General features: G+C 37.2%; 1 protein-coding gene across 12 annotated transcripts in view; it reads right to left on the bottom strand.

Moving 5' to 3' along the window:
* Positions 1-286: 286 nt before the first annotated feature.
* The window catches only part of LOC123865889 (teneurin-m), a 614,472-nt gene continuing 597,852 nt past the window's right edge, over positions 287-16,906 (bottom strand). For 10 of the 12 annotated variants that reach the window (XM_045907094.1, XM_045907095.1, XM_045907091.1 and 7 more), the window contains 13 exons: positions 16,368-16,645; positions 15,476-15,692; positions 14,193-14,597; positions 12,853-13,188; positions 12,305-12,512; positions 11,686-11,712; positions 10,666-10,882; positions 10,134-10,310; positions 9,325-9,733; positions 8,746-8,998; positions 4,685-8,471; positions 4,142-4,513; positions 287-3,931 (listed from right to left, as the gene is read on the bottom strand). In XM_045907094.1, the coding sequence (XP_045763050.1) occupies positions 3,575-3,931; positions 4,142-4,513; positions 4,685-8,471; positions 8,746-8,998; positions 9,325-9,733; positions 10,134-10,310; positions 10,666-10,882; positions 11,686-11,712; positions 12,305-12,512; positions 12,853-13,188; positions 14,193-14,597; positions 15,476-15,692; positions 16,368-16,645 (7,043 nt within the window). In that variant the 3' untranslated portion in view covers positions 287-3,574. The remainder of the gene's footprint in view (positions 3,932-4,141; positions 4,514-4,684; positions 8,472-8,745; positions 8,999-9,324; positions 9,734-10,133; positions 10,311-10,665; positions 10,883-11,685; positions 11,713-12,304; positions 12,513-12,852; positions 13,189-14,192; positions 14,598-15,475; positions 15,693-16,367; positions 16,646-16,906) is intronic. The other 2 variants (XM_045907092.1, XM_045907103.1) reach the window with 1 other exon arrangement.

The raw sequence follows: 16,906 nt of genomic DNA, 5'->3' as shown, positions 1-16,906 counted from the left end.
TTGCGGAAAAGTGACAGCGACGTTGAATTCCTTTATTTTTAACCGACTTCGAAAAAAGGAGGGTTCTCAATTCGTCGGAATCTTTTTTTTTACGTCAACTGTCATCCTCCAGATACCCGCGCTCTACCTCACGAGCTGTCTCAGCCAAACGTAACACCTATACCAACCAATATTATATGGTTTTTCCATTTCTTTTGAATATAAACTCTAATACATTCTCAGTAAAGTACAAATTCGAAATTTTTGATTTTTTTGGTAGTAGGATATGCGCCGGCAGCGGTGCGGCTTCGTGTACAGGAAGCTTTAGAGTGCCCGTTTTTGTGTACTAACTCGACACTGAAGTTTTCGTAATTCTATCAAATTATTTTGTATGGATAGCCTGTTTCCCATAAAATTGTAATTTCTATTGCGATCAGTTTTAAACAAACACAAACATATTTTATTAGATAGTTCAATGATTCATTTTTTCCAAGTCTACTTTTCTCGAGAATGAAATAGTGTTCTGAAAACGACCTCTCGCACTAGACGAGTCATTCGAAACAAAAATTTTGTAGGTCGCAACACGCTTTTGCTTAAGTACCTATAACTTGATGGTCAGTTATTAATAAACTAATTTTAACAGCTTCATAGAATACGACTTATGCACGGACTTGTATTCGCAATGACCTATCTAGTGCGTACATGTAGGTCGTTGGGTTCTAATAACTTTTTGATCGGCTGTTTGTCTATGCTCTATGTATTAATGCGGACTAACTATACACAGAGTATTGGGGTCTAATCACCATTATCTACAATAATACAAATTAAATGCAGCGGAGATTTTTTTCTACATGTAAATGCATTTATTTATGCATCCGTGAAGCTCTCTAAAATGTCTAGAAGATTTAGTCTATGGTATGTTTGTTGACGGTATACTTAAGAATCTGACCCCGAAACACAGACACGCTTCTTAAAACTTAAGGTCATCCTAACTTTTAGTAATGGCATTTTGACTATAAAGCACGCGTCAAAATCACCACTTAATATTAATTAATGAGCTCTTAAATTTTAAGTATCGCTTCAATATTCGGCCGTGAGAGAGTTTACTGATCGATTGTTTAAGTTTAAAGTTAAACTATAGATAATTGATAAATATATTCAAAAATCTGTAATTTTGTGTTGAGTACAACTAAATATAAAAGTATGTTATGTATTAATTTTATCAGCTTATTTTATGCGGTTGAAAAAAAAGGAATAAGGAATTAACTAACCGATCAGAGGTACTTTTCTTTACTAGTAACCCTACAGCCTCGACAGCTTGACTCGTCTGTAAATTGTTATACATGTATAGTACAATTATTTCTGTATTCTAGAAACCTTAACTCCTTTATAAATAAACCAAGCGTAAAGATATGTACAATATTTTTTACACGTTACATCATTTAAGTACCTATTTACAAATTAGAATTCTTTATACATCATAAAAAAGATAACTATATGCTCTATTATATATCACCGCAAAATCAATAACTACATTCACAATAGATAGTTAATTATATTATATATACTGTATTATTATATTAATATTTAATTATTAAATTAAAAATACACCTTACAGTCTCTAAATAAAAGGTAAGACGTATTAAATTACAATGTATTGCTTCGTTTAGTCACATTTTGCAAAAATATCACCATGCGTCGGCCGCCTCGGCCCGGAGTAGAAGATTAAACTTTATTCCAATTTTTTTTTAAATATTTTATAAACTCCACGTAAAAAATATCGACGCCTTATCACCAATCGCTCAGTCATCTAGCATTTAAATTAATACTTCTAACACGGAATAGACACCACAATTTAAATGAGACACATTCATGGACATACAATATACCCTAATAAATCTACATTTTTTACATAATATTCTTCTTACTGACTTACGACTATATTAGCAACTTGCACAAACACCAATTCAAAAAATTTTGAGGTCACAGAAGTATATATATTAATTTAAAAAAAAAAACTTGTATTTTTTTTATTCGATTTATCTCCGGCAAATACTACAATACAATTGAGTTAGGTCTGTACCTTTTTATATTATTTATTTGTATATTGCATACATATTACAAATACTTAAATAATTAGATATATTATTTTATAAACACTTTTATAATATATTGTACATACTATAATTTTTCAGGTATTCAGAGCGCACAATGACCACAGATAAAAAATAAATATTAGGAATATTGGGAGGAAACAGTCAGTCTAAGATAAGTCAGCAAGAAGTATTGACCCTAGTCGGTTACTGGAAACTACCGCTCGATTATTGCACAACACACGCAGTGTTACGTATTCACGTTATTTTTTTTATTTTTATCTTTCCTATTTATTTAAGGACTTACTGGTTAAGGGTTACATGAAGCAAAAACTAAAATATCCTGGCAATAAAAAACTGTTTTTTAATATAAAGTTTTTTTTTTGTAAATAAATGTATTGCTATTTATTGTTCTTGCTATTTGTAATAATAATTATGAAAACAAATAAAACACAAAAATAAAAACCTGAAAACTTAAGTTCTAATTTGTGACTATGTAGGTATTTTAATTTTTAATAACAATAAGAATTATAAATAATTGTTGATAAAATTATTATGCATGCTCTGTGTTAAAATTGTCCTATAGAGCTATTTTATTATTAAGAAATATTTTATATTGTTTTGAATGCTTAGGTGAAAATTTGTTCTAGATATTTCTACTTTTGTGATTATGGAAACTTCTCTGAGTATTACAGATACTAACTATAAAATAAAAAAAAATGGGTCAATTATAGAATAATTGTAAGATGCCTAGATAAAATGTATAAAATTATTGCTTACATAGTATAGTATTGCGAAGTAATAGAAGGACCTTAGGTCTAACAATACAAAAGGAACAACTACAAGAATAAAATATTACCTATTTACAAATACCTAAATGTAGGGATCGAAAGAAATATTTGGCTAAAATACGTTAGGAATACATGATTTTTTGTGAAAAATTACATTAATCTAAGCGACGTACGTATATAGGATTAAAAAAAATGTAAAATAATATCAAAAATTGATTATTAGGTAAATTGTGATCGAGAATGAGTATTTTCAGTTTTAAAATATTATGCTCAGTTCATTACCAAGCGTTATTTTAAATGTTTTTTTTTTTAATGACTCGTTACCCTGTCGTAAGTTATTTCAAGAGATTCATTAAAGATCGATTAAGAGAGTGTATTATAAAACATAGGGTTTTAAAAAGAGTAGGTATGTTTCACTAAGATTAAGCGAACCAAAAGTGTTCTACTCCCTAGAGATTCAAATGTAACGTTTTGTCCGCTTCACAAGTCCCATTCTAGCAGATCCGTCTCAGTAGAATCTTTTCATCAGTCCATAAAAACTAAACGCGTCTACACTACTCCATCACAAGAATTCACATACACAAGTCCATCTGAAAACTTCAGTCCTATAAAAATAGTAAATAAAACCTCCTACGCGTAACCGAACGCGAGCGCCATCTTGTTTTGGCGCGAAACCTAAAATGGCGCGGTTTTATGGCACGATTAGCGAAGTCACGAGCGATGACGCGCGCGGCCGCTCTTTCTTCGTTTCCGTCTGCCGTCGCGAACGAACACTATGTTCGCGGGGTCGTCGGCCAATTGCGGGTATCTGGACACGGAGTGGACATCCCGGGCCGCCCATCCGTCCACTATGCCGTGAGAAATGAGTTCCTCCTTCTCCTCCTCAGTCCAGGACCCTCGACCCTCCCAGCCGGCGGCTACTAGCGCCTTCTCTCTCTCCCACGCTCGAGAGGCGGCTCGCTTATGTGCGTGTTTTAGAAGTTTGATGCGTTCTTGTGCCGGGTCCACTCCGTACCGCAAGACTATCACCGCTTGGGCAGAACCTTTGCCGACTGCATGAACTCGAACCTGAAAAAGCAAAGCAAATCTTTAGCCTTTGAAAAATAAAAAAGGGCAGTGGATATAAGAATTTTTTTCAGGTACAAGTGAAACAACAAAAATTCTACAAATAGACATCTTCTATAGTTCTTCTATGGTTGAAGGAACATTAATCTGGTCATGTATATTTCTATACAATACATTTATGATAAAAATCACTTGAAAATATACATAATTTACCTCTAATCCTTGATCGTTAGTCTCATCTTGCGATACGTTGAACTTTCCAGACAACCGTCTTAGCTCTTCCATATCGTCTCTTATCTTCAGAGAATTATCCTTCACGAAGTAGAATACATCTTGGTCGTGTATACTAAAGTGTACATCCAAGAAGTATGAATTGTTGAACACGGTAGTTATAACGTCTTCTACTACGCTGTTTGCGCCATCAGCTACGCTTATGAAGGCTTTTCCATCCACTCTGGATATGAGGACACCTTCGCCAAATACACCTCGTTTGTAGGAAACTCTTGGTAGAAGATTTCTTGTGATTGGTTCCATTTTTAGTAGAGGCGTCGGGACAAATTCGATATCTGATAGTTTGTCGTTCACCTAAAAACAATGAAACATTTTGTGTGAACTGGAGTTTGCAAGAGACCGTAAACCGTGAAAAATTATGCAAAACATTGCAGATGCACATTGAACTGTTGAGATTGAAGGGTTCATTGAATTAAATGGAAATGCGAAAATTAATTTTATTTGATAGAAAAACGATGAGCTTACCTTTTCAATGATGCACTGAAGACCAGACATAACGCCAAAGTCGGGAGCGAGTTGCGGCGCCGTTACTGATGTCTTCGGTTGGAATATCATATCAGTTATGTATTCAGCTCCCATCATCTTATTCAAGTCGTAACCGTACAGTTGGAGCCAGCTCGACAAACTGGTCATATAAGGAACATTTTGCTCTCGGTTTATAGGGTCATTATTTCTGAATCTGTATATGAAAATGTCCGTAGGCATAGTTAATTTGGTCGCCAAATGCTCCCAACTCGGCGTCATCCATTGCCCAACGACCGGGTCATACAAACGATTCTCCAAGTAAACTAAGTTGGTGTTGTAGTCAAATATGCCGCCTTGGAAGTCTACAGGTAAGTAGAAACCTGAATTCGTATCTTTGACTATCTTTCCGAAAGGACTACGTTTGATTTCTTTAATGATTTCTCCGTTCACATCAAATATGACCAGAGGTGATCCGTTATGATCTGTAGCTACATAGAAACGTTGATCCTCAGTTTCGATGCAGGTCAAGAAATCTCTTTGGTCGTACAAGAATCGAATCGTCTTTTCTGTTTTCGGGTAATGCATGTGCGTGATGAGGTTGGGTGTTTGAGGGTTTGTGTAGAAGAATTGTGTTATATTGTCCTTATCGTCCTTCCAAGCGACCAGTCTGTTCCTATCATCATAATAGTACCACATCTGGAACTTGTCCCTTTCAAATGCATGAACGAATTGTCCCCGAGAATTGTATCGGTATTTTTGCTCTCCGCGTCTGATGACAAAACCCCGTCCATCGTAGCTGCTGAATTCAATGTCGCCGTATTGGACAACTCTATCGCCAATATCGTAGCCAAGATAGCGCTTCTCTCCATGCTCTATAATACCGATGATGTTGCCGTTCTCATCGAAAACGTATTTCCAATCATCTTCGGATCCAACCACTTCCATGAGATGCCCATCGTAATTGTAGCTAACTCGTTCGTTGGACGATGTGTCGCCGATCATCATCTTCTTCGATTTAATTCGATTTCTTACATCATATTCCAGTTCGAGACGGAATACGTCGAACGATTTGATGTTCATGAGAACAGTTTTGATTCTGCCGTGGTCATCGTAATCCGTAATCGTGAAGTATTGTTTGCTCGTGTCTTGCATTACTGAACGATTGAATGTGTTTCTGTAGATTCTCAAATCGCTCACACCTTCCAAGATACCGAGGTTCTGGTTGTACTTCAATCTCAGTTGAGGCATTTCTTTGCTGTTGATGTTCATATCTATGGTAGAAAGTCGTGCGTTGCCATCGTATTGATATTTGAAATGTGCATTGTTGAGACCACTCTTTGAGTTGAACTTCATCTTCTCGTCTTTTAGGATACCTGCGTGGTATTTATAGTCTTGTCGCAGTTCGTAGTCTGGGTCCGATATTTCTACATTTTTCACGAGATGAGTGTTTTCATGGTAAACATATCGAATGGCTGAAGCTCCAGCGAGTATAGTCTCTAGCTTTCCAGTAGTATCGTATACATAAAGGATTTTGCCAGATTGATGAGGGAATATCTTCGCTAAAATGTGGCCATCGTCGTTATACAGAATTTCGTATGGATGCCTATTCATTGGTGAGAAGTACTGGTACTTAAAATAGCCTAAGGAAGTCATTAAAGCGAATGTATGGATGTGGCCTCTTGGTGTAGTGAGGTTTTGGAGCGCGCCAGAGTCATCGTAATCGAGAAGATAATCACTTCCTCTTGGAGTTGTAACTTTCAATGGTAAGCTTGTAAACATATCTCTGAAAGAGTAAGCCAAAGAAGAACCGTCTCCATTACGAATTTCGTGCAATCTTCCAGCTCTATCGTATCCATAAGTCTCATTCAACTCGCCCCAACGCCAACTAGTAAGTCTATTGAATCTGTCATAGTCGAGTTCGACTTCAGCGAAGATTCCGCTTCTGGGACCCCACTTAACTGGTCGTGCCATTCTGTCATAAGTGACATTCAATAGTTCTACTTTATCATCCATGAACACCGCAACAGTAGATGTATCTCTGTCATATTCGAGGGTCAGTAAATTTTCTCCGTTCACTCGCAGTTTTCGACCGATTTGTGCAACCGCTTTGCTGCTCTTTCCTTTATTAGATTGTAGTCGTCGTAAGAAGTAGCGCCACTCGAAGCGGTTTGCCAAATCACCACCGACTTCAGTTCTCTGTTTAGCTGGTACAGGATAGCTTTCACCTAGTATGGGATCGATTTCAGAAAGGATCGTGTATGGTACGGTATCGGTGGATATGATATGACCCCATGGCATGCTAGACGATATGCTTCCATCAGTTGAGATTATTGTTTTTGTTTCGGCTTCTCCAACCTTTGTATTTACTGATGAACCCTTTATTAGAATCGAAACCGGTTTCCTGTTGTTTTCACTTACGAGAACAGTAGCACCTTTCAAACTTAAATCGAACGTAAGATTTATTATTCTTCCAGTAGGAGTTACTGCTGAAGTCAATCTTCCAAACTCATCGTATTTGTAGATATAACTTCTTCCGGTGCTGTCATACTTTGCTTTGAGAAGCCCTGTAGTGCCATGATAATCGAAAGTCATATTGAAGTTGTCAGGTGTACGCAATTCTTGAAGCATTTTCATTCGAGACATTTTCAGTCTACACTTCTGACCTTTGGTGTTCTCAATTGAATTCACAAGGCTGGAGTAATCTCGTAACAGGAAGACTTTGTTGCCAGCGGCGTCAGTTACAGTGCTCAGTTTCCCATTGCTGGTGTTAACCGTATACGTGAACACATAGTTATTTTCGCCAGTCAGAATGTTTTTGGTCATAACATGCTGGCCGAATCTGTTGAATATGTAAGTTTCTTGCGTGTCTGGTGCGTAAATTTCGTATTCTCTTGCGCCACTTGCATCTGGAATGCTTGCCATGACAGATCGAATTCTGTAGTTGGCCTGATCAGCTATGTGTACGATCCCATCGGGGCTTACAGTTACTGCTGAGATAGTATTGAATTTAGAATTCGACGCTAGGAAATGGTCCGCTTCAAAGCAATCACAGCCTCTCTCTAAGCAATTGCATTTCGATTCAGCACCGGCGTAGAGAGAGATTTTTCCATCAGTGGTGATGAGCCTTACTCTATTAATCCTTTGAGAATCGCTTTCCGCCACATACAAATCACCAGCCGCACCGAATCCAATGCTTTGTGGCATTACAAGTGTAGCATAAGTTGCTAACTCCATATCATAGCCTGTCAGAGGTGACGGACAATGGAGAGGTCTGCCAGCAATTACTTTTACTCTTCCATCTGGTGCCATTTGTAGAATCATATGATCGTCGATTATATGCAAGCTGTTATCTAGCGGATTAATAGCGAGTTCAGTCGGCCATCTTAAATGCACTTCTTCTACACTTAACGTTCCTTCGCATGGAATCGGTTTCCAATGAGCTCTATGCATATGATTTCCAATAACTGTTGTGATGATGCCATCTCTGTCTACCATTCTTATATTTGTACCATCAGCGAAGTATAAGACGTTGTCTATGGAAACAGCAACACCTTTAGGGTAAGCTAATTTTGCGTCTCTTGCTAATGCTCCATCTCCACAATGTGCTTCGTCTCCTGGAAGACATCTCTCACCAGAGCCTACAACCGTTTCCCAATTTCTTTCGGGATCGCTAAAGTCATCTGTGTTGCGAACTTTGATGATTTGATGGGACTCAGGATCAGAAATGTAGAGAGTACCGTCTAATGGTGACAACGCCATGTGGTATCGGTAGGAGACACGAGTTGCACTGAAAAGAAAAAGAAATCAAATTACAATTACAAATAGATAGCAACATTAGGATACTAAAATATCAACTTTTTGGTGAATAGTGGTGGACGTGGTTAGAGACTTGAATAATATAGCGATGGTGATTTCAATAAAATTCAAATTATTTGACCTATTAAACTAAACATTATTTTATCTAAGTAGATGTTGTGTGGACATAAGAAGGAGGCGCCTTAGGACGGAAATTTTACTTTCGGATTTACTAAATTAAAAAAGTCCATTATCACAATACTCACTTCAATTTGACAACAGTTCGAACGGTACCATCAGTATTGATTTTCCTAACAAGATTGAAGTCGCCCACAAAGATGGAACCATCAGGAGCTGCAACTAAAGCTACAGGAGCAAGTAGCCTCTGCTTGACCGCGGCTCCAGAACAATCGTTCCCGCAGTCCAAACCTCGTTGACGCCCATCTCCCATGGTGGTGATGATGAGGCGAGGCTTGTGCTTGAGGTAAATGTTAGTGCCGTCTCCCTTTTGGAGTATACCTGGAAAAAGCAATACAAAAATCAATCAAAGGCGTTTTGTGCAAATGGGGGTAAATTAAAGACAGTAGATAACCAAGTCCAAATACTGCCATAAGACATTATAATAAGTTATGTGAATTCTATATCATTTGTTAGCAAATTGAAAGTTATCTAAGTGACATTATAGTGTTCTTTGAGTTTTAAGGGTGTATTATTTCAGGACAATTTAGTAAATTCAAGCTTGCTTACATTACAAATGTTTCGAAACAGTTGGGATAGACTTTTTTCAATGTTTCGAAGTCTTTTTTTAACGATTGACAAAAAAAAATCGTGGAAAAAATATTTACCTTCATGGAAATTGTATCTGTGATGTATATCCAGATTCCATCCGCCAACATCAGATATACTCATATCGTGACCGCTCAATTTCGTCGTCTGCACATTCCAGATAATGTCCTTGCAATCTGTGTACTGGTACCCAACTTTTACTAATGCTGTCGTCACACCGTATACCCTCTGCCTGTAAACATTCAGCCTATTCCATGGGTATGTGAACTTGATGACTGGATCTGCCTCAAAGGTCTTCTCGAAGAGAATGCCTTCAATGGTAATCCTCAGATGTATTAGAGCCAAAGTTGCTGGGACTTTCTCTGGAGTAAGTTGCAGTTGTATTGTGGAGAGGTATCCTGCTGCTCTTGAGCTGTGGTAAACTAGGTTGAGACCTGTTCCTGGGATTTGCAGGCTTTCTTGGACCACCTGGAAGACACAATTTTGAAGGGTAAGCACACAAATACTGCTATTGCAAGAAATACGAGTAATTCGTGTCTCAGTTATTTATTGAAATTGTTCCCATTAAGGTTTTAAAGCAAGACACCAAAATATACTGGAGAATTTTGTTTTCAAAAATGTACCTCTCTAGAAATGGATAATGGCAATGGATAGAACAAAAAACTTCATTTTGTGGCGAAACTTTTGGAGAAGTAATAATGTATTTTTGCACAACGTAGTCTTAATTTTTTGTCATTCTTTTTTTTTAGATTAAAACTCTCAAAAAACTTCTACGCGATGAAACCTGTGTTCCTCGCATAGGTATATGATTCGTTAATAATACCTGTGACGATGTGTTTCTCAGTGACGCTTATTATAATATCTTTACCTGAGATTCAGCAAGTATAGCACTCTTATCCGGACAAGCGCCCTGGAAGCCATGTTTCCACGTAGCCAGGACAACGGGCTTCATAGCGTCGTAGTCATGTGCGAGACAGGCCTGAGGAGGTCCCATACCGCTCTTGTCGTCCAATGTTGTCATCACTACTTCGTCGATTATCACAACCTGGAAGGAATTGAAATTTTAAGGATAAACACTAGAAAGAACTTGGGGTTTGGAAAAATTAGCAAAAAGCCAAAATCAATCTACTGTTGGTATGAACTTAGTGACAATATTCTGCAGAGTTTAGATGTAGGACTTTTAAAAAAAAGCTCCTTGTAGTTTTTAATTTCAAAAGAGGTTCGTTTATTTTATTCTAGTTGGAATTGAAGTCTTTTTCACGCTTAATTCTCATGGATTACAATTTTTTTTTAAACCAAAACATCTAGAACCAACTATTTGGCATTTTTATTCAAGTTTTTGCGCGGTTTTAACATCTAAAAAATGCAAAAAAAGAGGTAATAAAATTTGTTACTCTCACCTCATTCCAAGGCACGAACACAACTTGTGTGGATCGCTTGAAGGGCGACCTCCCGAAGTGAAGAGTCACAGCCCCTCCTCCGTTCACTAAGAGGTCGAACCAACCGTCCTCCCTCGTTAACGTAAACCCTTCCAAGGGCGTAGACGTGGACACCCTCACTCCGACCAAACCGGAACCCAAGGAAGTGACCACTCTACCCCTTATGACCGCGGAACGGCTGAAAATGGGATAACACCTGATTACAGACGATGCCAATTTTGTTAATTAAAAAGTAGGAAAACTTGTAACTAAGATTTCACTTGAACTACTGATAATATAATTTAAAAGAAATTTTCGAATACATAGTAAGATTTTATTAATAAAGGGGTTTAGAAAGAAAAGTAAATAGGTAATAGTGGGTAATTAAAATGAGCAAAAAATGGGGTTAAAAGACTAGACATAATAATCTCGTTAATTATGAGTATGAAATAGGAAATGGGGTAGTCCAAGAGTAGTATATTCTTTGGGGTAGTCAGTTCAGAATAATATACTAACTAAGATAGGTAGGTACTATTTTACTATTAGTTAAAAAACTGTGACGTAGAAAATAAGAATTGAAAATAAATACTGTTAAAAATAATGTAATTAGGTAGGTATGTCGTTCATATGAATTTGTGTGTGAATAAATTATAAAAGATTCAATTTTTTCGTTTCTAATTAAATTACTAATCCAAAACCCGATATACTACTTATTTCTACTATAATATTTTGTGAAGACGACCCAAGTAATCTACGTATATTTAAAATACATTGTAAATATATTTTTTTGAACATTTATATAAAAAGCGTAACACAAAACTCACAGGACACGAATATATAAACGAATATAAACATAAACACCATGCACACAACTATACTTGTACGAAATATGTCTGCAATTAGGATATAGAGATACCCAAATATAAAATATATCTAATACAAGTATAACTACATATTATACAGGCACACACACTCCTACCTAAATTGGTATCTGTTTCTTACCTCGTATTGAAGTGATTCCAAAACATACTGCGCAGCGGAAAGACGAGAAATTACATAGAATGAGTATCATTGGATACGACATCGTTAAAGAAGAAGAAATTAATAAATTAGAACATGTTAGTAATTAAGATTAAATAATATTTTTAAACAAAAATAACATGCAAGTGCCACTTCTTGTTAATCAACATCAAGTAGATTATAATCAAATCATCAGTTGGCATTAAAACAAAAACGTTAATCTCGAAGGTGAAGAAAACAGAAAAGAACGTGAAAACACTCTTATATAAAATAAAACGAAGGATCGACTGGGGCACAACATTGCGTATCTTATATAATAGATATTTATTTGTTTCAAAATCATATAACATTGAGGATCAGTTGATGGGTAGGAAATACCATCAAGTGATCGTTTGACAATAATCATTCATGGGCGGCCATTAGACGGTCAATATGGCATAAGCTTAATCCGTAAGCTTGGATCAATACAATCGTCTAATCTATCCATCCATCCGTTAGTTTACAAGATCAATTAGATCACGTTTACAGATTAATTTGATGCTAAATTGGTCGTCTAATGGCCGCCTTAAGTCTAATCTGACACCGAACATTAAATGCGTACCTTTCGTTAAAGGTTTCCTGTTTAGCGTAGTTTTGGAGGCTTCCCTCGTCGATGAGGAACTTCATCCTTTCGAAGAAGGACGCGGTGATCGCTGGAGGCTGCTTCCTGAGGAGGATGTCTGTTGGCTTGGGTGATGAGACGCAAAGCTGGCTTCCCTTGCACGCGGCGCTTTGACAGCATTCTGGGTCTTCACAATCTACTAAGCCATCTAGAGATGAAAAAAGAAGATCACATTAATCATATCTGTGGGAGTATTGTCGATCAAAATTATCAACGGATACAATACTACAGCAATATTAATTATCGCGTAGTTTAAAAATTTATCCTGAGCTAAATTACAAATATTTCACGTAAAAATTTGTTGTCCTTAAGGAAGTATGACATCAAATATCGGAAACAGACCAATAAAAATTACAGTGGTAATAATAAGTAATATTGTTTTGGAGCAACATAAATTATTTAATGTAAATAATTTTAGCATTAAAAAGGCAACGATCAAAATTACTTCAACAACATCAGTATAGGTAATAACACCTTATCACTCTCACCTTTGTCATTATCCTTAGAATCATCGCAGATTTGTTCTTTCAACGTGGTGCAGTCTGGACCATCCCATCCATCGAAGCATTTACACTCCCAGTGCCCGTCATTCGCCACCCTGCACTGGCCGTGCCCCGCACATCCTCTCGGACATCCTTCCAAAGTGCAATGTCGTCCATTCCATCCAGAAACACAAAGACAAGTGCCATTTTTACATTGGCCGTGGTCGCTGCATCGCGCATCACATAGTTTGGACGTGCAATATTCGCCTGTCCAAGTTGAATCGCAAACGCAGGATTCTCCAACGCATCTTCCGTGTGGACCGCAGTCCAGATCGCAAACCTCTGCAAAAAATAGATAGTTGTTTACAGACTAAGGCTTTAATTAGGGCCAGCCTGGTGGATCGTATTCTGAGAGGAGACTAATGAGTAGTAGGCCGGTGATAATGACGATGATCATGAATCTGTACTAAAACCTAAGTGCTTGTCTTTCTTTTTACTAAGAAAAGGACGAAATGTTTGAAATTTTGATTGTGATGTCTTACCACAATCTACCATTGCAAAATACCTTAAGAAAAACGCCAGTCATTTACAGATTTCACAGGATTTTTTTGGACTAAATTAGAAAGAAAAGATGCACTGAACTTAAATTAATTATAGTCTAGATTATGTCAGATTTCGCGACTTCGTTCGCGTGGACCACACCAATTTACAAACCCCTATTTTATCCCCTTAGGAGTTAATGTTTCAAAAATCCTTTCTTAGCGGATGTCTACGTCCGCGTCATAATAGCTATCTGCATGCCTTTCAACCCAATCCGTCTAGTCGGTACTTTGAGCTGTGCGTTGATATATCAGTCAAACTTTTTATATATCTATACTAATAAATAAAATTGGAGTGTCTGTCTGTAATTTCGAAATAAAAACCTCATATTAAGCTCATAGGGTTATTTGAACGATACCTTAACTGAATCACACGTTTTTAAAATTTTTGTCTGTCTGTCTGTCTGTCTGTTTGAAAAGGCTAATCTTTGGAACGACTGAACCGATTTTGACGGAATTTTCACAGACAAGCAGAGGATTGACCAGGGTGTAACATAGGCTACTTTTTTAACCGACTTTCAAAAAGGGAGTTGTGTTTTTCTACCTATGTACACCGAAATCTCTGAGATTTCTGAACCGATTTGCGTAATTTTTTTTTTATCGATAGAGGAACTTTGCGACATTGTTTCATAAAAAATTTGGATTCCAACTCCTCAATCCTGATGCTGCAGGGGATCTGACCAATCCACGCGGGCGAAGCTGCGGGCATCAGCTAGTTTAGATTAAGATTATATGAGGCGACCTCACCTTTTGAACAGTCATCGCCAGACCAGCGAGCGTGACACGTGCACGTTTGAGTGTCAACATCAAACGTACCATGTCCCGAACAATCTGGTAAGCATTGAAGAGCATCCTTATCCATCGTAGCACAATCCAGCCCTTTCCATCCTTTCTTACACACACAAACACCTTCGATACAAAAGCCGTGGCCTGAACAAGTGGGATGAGGACAATCGATCTCTTCGCAGAACTTTCCTTTGTAACCTCTCACACAGGAACATTTTCCGTTTACGCAGTGGCCATGTCCGTTGCAATCCGGTACTTCGCATTCGTCGTGGCGTAAGGAGCACTCTTTGCCTTTCCAGCCAGGGTTGCATTGACATTCTCCGTTGATATACTCTCCTCTTTGGCTGCATAATACTGGGCATACACCTGAAAATGATAACGGAAACTTTTAACTATTGCTACCATCGATTTTGAACTTCATCTGAATTTCTATGATTGCTACTATGGAAAGAATTTATACTAATCTAAATGTGTTTGTTATCTTTAACTTGTTTCAGAGATTCGGTAGAAATTTAGTTTTAAAATATAGAAATAATAACTTTATTTCAAGGTCTGGTAAGGTTAACAACAAAACTCTTCAAAACGATTAGACTACCACGCAACACTACAATTTAATTGCCTTCTGAAAGATAACTAAGGACTTGTAGTAAATAATAAAGATTAAACAACAGTAGGCCAATTATTTGTAGTACCTACTTACTTACTCTGGATTATGTAAAGTTATTTTGCACTAATAATTCGATAACAATTCTTTTTAATCTTCAAGAATAGGTTCTCTGCATGGCAAGCTCTTTTTGTTGTGAGTAGCATAGTTTTCAAAAGGATTGCCATTATAATAATTTTGACTTCTTTGAATTGTGGATTCTTGAGCTGGTAAGCTCATCTTACAAGGCCTTGACCTTGTAAGATGAACTTATTTTTTAAATCTTATTTAATTAAGGAAAATTAGTGGGAAAATATTGCAATCGGGTTAACCCCCTAAGGTTTGCGAGCCACATGCCCGCTTTCACAATCTGTTTGGGTAAAGCTACAACTTCACCCGAATTACAGTTTACTCGAGATACCTCTTGAGTTCTACTGAACAGATTATTATTATAGTTGGAGCAGTATTTACGTTCATCTACATTATCTACCCTTCAAAGTTTTAAAAGCATTGTCCCAATCGGTTCAAATACTTTTTCGTCATCAATCTGAAAAACTATGTCAGATTTATTATAATAGTAGAGATTAGCAAATTTACTCACTCTCACTGCAATCGTCTCCTCCAAAACCAGGTTGGCATTGACAGTGTCCCATCAGACATTCCCCTTTCCCGGAGCAGCCGTTTGGACAGTTGTGCGTCATGTCATCAGCGACCATGGCTATGAAGGATATCTCCTGAGGGTCTCCATCATCGTTGTACAGTGACAGAAACCAATGACCTTGCTCCATGTAGTGGGTTACTTCTTTCTTTACGGACGGCTGTTGACGGAAATATACAGATTAGTACAAAATAACAAAATTCACGGTGTTCAGATTTTTTCTTTACTTGTGCTATAAGATCTATTTACCTGCCTTTCATGATTCTAGGTCAACGGGAAGAACCCTATAGGTTTTCTTGACAGACACGATAGATGGACAGACGGGCAGGCGGACAGACAGACAGACCGACAGACAGATAGACAACAAAGTGATCCTATAAGGGTACCGCTTTTGAGATACGGAACCCTAACTAAGCAGAATCTATAAAGCAAGAGAGTGGTCTACATCTCCAGTAAATGGATGGGCGACCAATAGTCTGTATACTTTATCGACCAAAATGAGGATATTTGACCCTTGATCTTGGTTATCAACGAATAGGCATGTATTAATTTAGTATTATCGTTAATTTGAAACTTTCAAGCTACTCTTTAATTTCATGTAAGCTCTGTTAACTATAAGGTTTAACAAGCAGGCACTGTTTAAACACCGGAATAATATAACGAAGGAGATTAACAGAAATCACGGTAATATTATCTATATATTACCGTGCAGAAATTGCATAAAAGTAAGTTCAAACAAAAGGCTTAACAAAAAAAAAATATTTAAGTGACGTTCGATTCGACGACTCAAGGGGTAGGTATTAGCAGAATTTATTTCTACGACTGGAATACTTACATGTGAAGCCCTCGTAGTTCGAGCTTTAAATCCGCTTAGGACTTCTAAGAAGTGATATTGAGTATGCGTCGGCAGAGCGTTCCGTCTTGCATAAACACCTATGGACGCCCCTCGAGGGATCATGTAGTCGAATTTCACGTAAGCAGCTTCCGATTGATAAAATTGCATATTCCAGTAACTATATGGAGGGATTTCTTTTGATAATTTTTCACCTAAAGTAATTTGCTTAAACGTCGTCCCATCGGGAGGGAAAGATTGCGCGGGGAACGTTCGCGCACCTATAATATAAAAACTATATTAATACCACAAATAAGGGCTGAAGTACAAAATATTAAAGCAATATTTTCGTACAAACCATGCGATAATGTGATGATCTAGATTCTAGGTTGTAACAAAAAAATCATTCATTCGTAAGAATGACTACTTGCAAAACTACATACGCTAAATAAGACTACATTTCACTTTAAATTATTGGCAAATCTGACACAATTATAAAAAAGCATAAAAGAGGCACAGGCAAATAAAATGTTCTACAAGTT

Source organism: Maniola jurtina, chromosome 6 (genome assembly GCF_905333055.1).
Source record: "Maniola jurtina chromosome 6, ilManJurt1.1, whole genome shotgun sequence".
Taxonomy (NCBI): Eukaryota; Metazoa; Arthropoda; class Insecta; order Lepidoptera; family Nymphalidae; genus Maniola; species Maniola jurtina.
Note: the sequence above shows the minus strand (reverse complement) of the source record. Positions and strands in the feature narration are given on the sequence as shown.